The sequence below is a fragment of the Tursiops truncatus genome, chromosome 17, assembly GCF_011762595.2.
Source record: "Tursiops truncatus isolate mTurTru1 chromosome 17, mTurTru1.mat.Y, whole genome shotgun sequence".
Lineage (NCBI taxonomy): Eukaryota > Metazoa > Chordata > Mammalia > Artiodactyla > Delphinidae > Tursiops > Tursiops truncatus.
In genome coordinates, this window is record NC_047050.1 from 17,252,947 (window position 1) to 17,258,423 (window position 5,477).

Here is a 5,477-nt window from a genome sequence, read left to right on the forward strand (position 1 = left end):
GTTACACTACACTTAAAACTTTCAGGTTTGCTAGCCTAGGTGAGATGATACATAAAAACATACAGGGAATGTTATTTATAAAAGCCTTTCTATTTCAAGTTTTTGCTCACTAGTATTCTCATGAGTTCTTTAGGTGCTCCAAATAAATTGCATCCATGGGCACATTTCATTTCTTCCTTCTTGATAGACACAATACGTAGTGGAATTATTAGGAACTCACGTAAGTATGGGTAGAAGATGCAAAGCAAAAACATAAAAGTGAAATGCAAAAAGAAAATGACACATTTACTCACTACTTTATAGGCAAGCCAAAGCCTGAGAAAATGGAATTTCAGCAACGGATTTTTATTTGTAAACTGAACCTTTACTCATGCACAAAGGCCTGTGAAATGGGCTTTCTTAGAATAGACCCATTTTGGCCAACTCAAAAGTGAAAAATCAGGACTTCGTACAGGAAAATCTTCAATAAACCCCAGGAATGTTTTTCACAAGATACAAACTGGACCCTAAGTTTTACACGCAACAGGCTGTTGATGTGACTTAACTGTGTCACACCAAGATGTGCCACAATAGTTAGGGGACGGCTGAGAAAAGATAACAAAAAGTCACCAAGACAACAATACAGAGCAGAGAGCAGTCACTGTTTATTAACTGACCGGATTACAAAAATAATCATGGTAGATACCTGAAAGGAAGGGAAAAAAACCCATTAAACACCTTAATAACTAAGAATTAACATAAACCAGGAAGTTGTAAGAAACACCAATTCAGTTTCCACTATTAAGTAGGAAGGAAAAAAAGGCTTTTTCTTCCCTCCATAAATGTCCTCAAAAGGAGAAACCAAACCAACTGCGATCATATATGATGGTTGATCCCCTGCCCCCCGCCCCACTAAATACTGCTTAGAACTCAAACCAAACCCTTACCACAATAGTCATTTTTCCTCCAGTATTAAGTAAACTTCTTTCAGGATGTAGCTGCTCACCTTAGTTCATCCTTCTTATAAGTCTGTTGATCTGGTCTTCCCTGTTGCCAGCATCTCCACCTTCTACAAAATGGGTAGTCTTTTTCTTCATTCCACCTCGTGGAGAAGACAATTTGAAGGGCCACAGGAAGTTGTTTGCTTCTTTGAAACGTTTTCCAACAGTATAGATCTCATGAATCAGATCCTCCATGCAGATAATACCGTATTTGCCTGAACATAAATCATCAAGATGATTTAAAGTTACTAAAACTGTTTATTTTGAGACTATTAAATTTTTAAGGCATTAAGATAGGCTGTGACATAAAGAATTAGAAGTAAATCAAGAGTAAAGTAACAAAGAAGGAAATACATGACTTTATTTACAAAGATACAGCTCAAGCCAACGAAATCATACCTCCATTTTTCATAAATATTGTAGGGAATAAAGCAAGATGCATAATAGTGAGAAAAATCAGGCCACAAGATGCCAAAAAATATCATTTTGTCTGATACAATAACTTTTATAATTAATAATAGTAACTTTTCCCCAAAGAGGTAGAACCTACCAAGAGATCGAGCAATCAACACGTTATCCGTCAGGGCAATTCTCTTCTTGTTGATTTTGCCATAACCACGCTTGTAGATCAATTCATTTACTGACTTCAGGTTTGGGTACCTAAATATGGAAATACAGATATAAATGACCCAATAAGACTATCACTGTCAAAACACCTGCCAGTTTACCAAACAGAAATCAAAGACACCTACCCCCATGCAATGTATGGTTCCACAATTCTCAGCATGTTAATTGAAGCCTTGTTGAGCTTCACAAAGGTGCCATTGAAAATCTGACGGAGGCGAAGAAGCTGCAACACCTTTCGAACCTTTGGGCTCACACCATTGATACTGCAATGAAAAAATACAAAAAATTCATTTAGCTTTTATCAGAATTTTTACTAGTAAAAGACGAGAAACTAACTATTACAATTTTGGGCAACACGTGTCACACCTAAATAAGAAGCCTCGCATGTTACAAAGACCACTTTTCCCTTTAGTTAGCTGTATTCTATTACCTCTGCCAGCTTGCCTCCCCTGCAAGTAAACTGTCTTTTGACACATACCTTTCACGTTTACAACTTTCCCTAACACTCTTATTACTGCTAGTTTTGCATACATCTTTGTCACAGCACTTATGAGGCTCCAATTTAACTGCTTTTGAAGGTAACCTCCAGGACACTGAACTCAAGTGCTCAATTCGAGAATGGATAGATGCTTAGGGCACAGGGCTTACAATCACTAAATTACTCTCCTCACCACCCAAATATTTTCATTCCAATGTTTTACAACCAAGGTCCCCACAAGTACTGTGAAATTTTACTGGGATTGTGTAGCTTTCCCTTGAAAACCAGAATGCAGTGAAAACTGAACTTACCCTCTGATCCTGATGACAAATGCCAATTTGGGTTCCGCGGGTACGTAGAAGTTGCCAGCTTTTCTTGCCATCCTAGCCATTCGAATCTCAGTTCTGTACATCTGCCGGTACTCCTTGTGATAGTGCTTAGCTTTTTCATAGATGAGCTTCCTCCTTGCCTTTCGAAGCTGAAAACCAACATCAGTTGTTCATCTGCTTTTTAGCTCCCAAACACAACTAGCAGTATCAGTTCTTTCCAAGAAAACCCTTCCCTTGAAGCTTTCTCACTACAGTATGCGTTAACATTGCAAGAGGGAGATAACTAACTTCACTTGGAAAGGTCGTTCTAAGTTAACCATGCTCACTGGTACAGCAGCTGAAGTAAACAAGCCTTGTTAAAAACATTCACCTCATTTTCAATCGTAGGGCCTTTTAACTTGGTGCCTCAAAAAAGTTTACTTACCATCTTCTGGGCAAATTTCTTTCTCAGGCGCTTGATCCTAAGCTCTGCGAAATTCTTTCGCTTTTTCTTAAGGGTTTCTGGCACAGCAGGAACCTTCTTTTTCTTCTCCCTAACATTAGCAGACAGAGCGTTAATTCAGAAAGCTCACAGCACTGCAGCATTCCCATTCTGTACTGAGCGCTCTCTCTTACTACTATCACCACTGACTTCAAACGTACCTTTCTTTAACCGCTGTAGCGTGCTATGATGTAAGAGGCAGATTTTAGAAAATTCCTATGCCAGTAATCTTTACCTTTAACACGGACCACTTTCTTTAAACGAGTCACAAAAATAACATATTCACATTTAATCTACCATCACTCCCGGGGTCCCACGACAACAAAAATGCCGAGAGCAAACCGTGCAGAGTAAAAGGCTGCCGCAAGACACTGATCCCTAGACTATTAGTGAGTGTGAGTCTAAGAGAACTTAAGAGTCTCAAGAGAAAAAAAAAAACAAAAAACCTCAAACAAACCCCCAACGACAACCCTGGTTCAAGCCTCAAGCTCCATATGCTGTAAGCAGAGACCTGACGGCAGGGACGCTTCGGACAAATGCCAGCTAAGGAAAAAGAACCCCATTCAGAGATTCTGAGCCTCCTTCAAAAGACGAGAGACTGGACAACCTGTCGGTTCCGCACATATTCAGCTCTCACATCTCGTTCCCGGTAACTCCAAAACCTCGCCCCAAGGCCTCCTGAAGCCCATTTCAGCCTAAGACCACCAGGAGTTTCACACAACTTCACAAACACACAGGTAAGTCGACAAAGAGACAGGTTACAGATGGGACGAGAGAGAGTAAGACAAAAGCCTCTGGTTTCGGGGATGGAGGAGGATTCTCGAAAGGACGAGGAGAGACTTACTCAGCACCTTCCATGGTTCCAGCCGGGAAAGAGGAAGTTCGCGCATGCGCGCTGTTCCACTTAAAGACGGCGAGCGTGAAGCCCCAAGACTCATAGGTGTCCCAGGATAAGCCAGAAAAAAACTCAGAACTGAGAACTCGTATTGCAGAAGCAGAATTAAGAACTGCCTGATTCAGCCTCTTACGATCAAGTTTCAAGTAAAATCTGTATGGGAAAAATTAATGCATTGGTTAGACTCTTTAACCAATATGATGAGAGCAAAGAGTGCCGATACCTTGACTACTCGGGGTCCTAATCCCTGGGCTGCGTTGACAGGATACTGCTCGAATTCTACCCAGTAATATATACAAATGACGCGCGACCGGGGCGCGAACTACAAATCCCGGCATGCATCACTTTCACGGCCCGCCTGGCGGGAGGGCAACGCTTGACCGGGTCGGTAGGGAACCACGGCGGTGGTGAATCCAGCCGGGGAAATTGAGAGCCTTTGAGCCTACGTTCCAAAGCCTACGATTCGAAGTTGCTGCCGGCTTTTGACCGCCTTCTCGGCTCCTTGCCAACCCCAGTAGAAAACCGGCACGCCCGTTGCCGCGCTGCCGAGGTCCTTCTCTTCGTTCCTCCAGCCTGCAGGGCTGTCTTCCGCAGCGCCTGATCGCAGGCGGGGCCACCCAGAGCCCCCTGGTTAACGAAAGTGACGAGACGGGGACAAGCGAGGAGCGGACGGCCAAAGGAAGATGGCCAGGGCACTGCCGACCGTCCGGTCTGGCAGGCGGAGGCCGGGACACCCCACGGCAGGGGGCGTGAACCGCGAAGGGAGGTGCGAGGAGGGCTGGAGGCTGCGGCCACGGCCATGTGAGAGGGGCTGCCCCGCCGCGGTTCGGCGGACGGCAAGCGGGCGGCGAGCGGGCGGGGGGCTGGGCCGGGGGCGGGGTGCGCCCGGGGGCGGGGAGGGCCGAGCCGAGGGAGGGCCGATGCCGCCGCCGGCTCGTCCCGGTCGCGGGTTATATAGCGCGGAGTGTGGAGCCTTCTCAGAGGCGGTCGGGAGCGCTCCGACTTGCAAGCGGCGCTGCGCTTCGGAGCCCGGTGCCCGAGTGACAGCCGCGGGGAGTGCAGGGCAGGGGGACACGAGACCGCGGAGGCAGCTGCAAGACGTTGGGGAGCGCTCTCCTGCACCGAGCGAGTCGCCCCTTCCTGGCGTTCCCGCTGCCCCGCACCCCACTCTTCTACCCTCTCGCAACTTGGATCAAGTTGACAACTCCCGCGGCGGCCGGCCGGCCCGTGCCGTCTCCGCCGCGCGCCCCTCCCCCGGAGTGAGAGGGAGCCGCCGCGCCGGCTCCGGGGACGCTCGGGCGGCGGCGGCGGCGGCGGCGGCGGCTTGGCCATGAGAGCAGCGCGCGCCGCCTAACTCGCGGCTGTCACCGCCGCTGCAGCGGGACCGGCCTGCGGCGCGGGCGCTCCGGGACAGGCGGGCGGCAGCCGGCAGGAGGCGCCGAGCCGGGCGGCTGCCGCGGCGGGCACAGCCCGGGGCCACCGCGCCGAGCCCGGGCGGGAGTGGCCCCGCGCAAGCGGGGAGCGGCGCTGCGCACTCCATCCCGGCGGGCACCTCGGGGGCGGGCGCGGGGCGCAGCCTTCTGGTCCCAGCAGCTCTGACAAGCGCCCCCGGGCATCTCGGGGGCTGCGGGGCGCGGGGTGGGCGCGGACGCGGGCGCTGGGCTCGTGCGGGGCCCCGGACGTCGCG

The 5,477-nt window shown here is 49.1% G+C and overlaps 2 protein-coding genes across 3 annotated transcripts; both read right to left on the reverse strand.

Annotated features, from left to right (window-relative positions):
• Positions 1-622: 622 nt before the first annotated feature.
• Positions 623-3,768, reverse strand: RPL7 (ribosomal protein L7). 2 transcript variants are annotated; one of them, XM_004314017.4, is made up of 7 exons: positions 3,740-3,768; positions 2,839-2,947; positions 2,397-2,563; positions 1,733-1,870; positions 1,531-1,640; positions 986-1,195; positions 623-685 (listed from the first exon to the last, which is right to left on the reverse strand). In XM_004314017.4, exons 1-6 carry the CDS (start codon positions 3,751-3,753, stop codon positions 987-989), a joined length of 747 nt encoding a protein of 248 aa, XP_004314065.1. In that variant the 5' UTR covers positions 3,754-3,768; the 3' UTR covers positions 623-685; position 986. The 2 variants fall into 2 exon arrangements, with proteins under 2 accessions (XP_004314065.1, XP_033698558.1); XM_033842667.1 differs by lacking the exon at positions 3,740-3,768 and adding an exon at positions 3,503-3,534.
• A 35-nt stretch (positions 3,769-3,803) lies between these two features.
• On the reverse strand, positions 3,804-5,122 carry LOC141276896 (uncharacterized). Its single transcript, XM_073794520.1, has 2 exons — positions 4,237-5,122; positions 3,804-3,943 (listed from the first exon to the last, which is right to left on the reverse strand). Exon 1 carries the CDS (start codon positions 5,120-5,122, stop codon positions 4,247-4,249), a length of 876 nt encoding a protein of 291 aa, XP_073650621.1. The 3' UTR covers positions 3,804-3,943; positions 4,237-4,246.
• Between the last annotated feature and the right edge of the window lie 355 nt (positions 5,123-5,477).

Bases quoted from the DNA above. Each gene is read 5' to 3' on its own strand.
- RPL7 (XM_033842667.1), bottom strand. The intron at 1,871-2,396 runs GTAAGTTCAGTT...TTTTCATTGCAG, and splicing joins TTTGTCATCAGGATCAGAGG to TATCAATGGTGTGAGCCCAA. The intron at 1,196-1,530 runs GTAGGTTCTACC...ATTTATGTTCAG, and splicing joins GTTGATTGCTCGATCTCTTG to GCAAATACGGTATTATCTGC.
- LOC141276896 (XM_073794520.1), bottom strand. From the start codon at position 5,122: ATGGCCAAGCCGCCGCCGCCGCCGCCGCCGCCGCCCGAGCGTCCCCGG.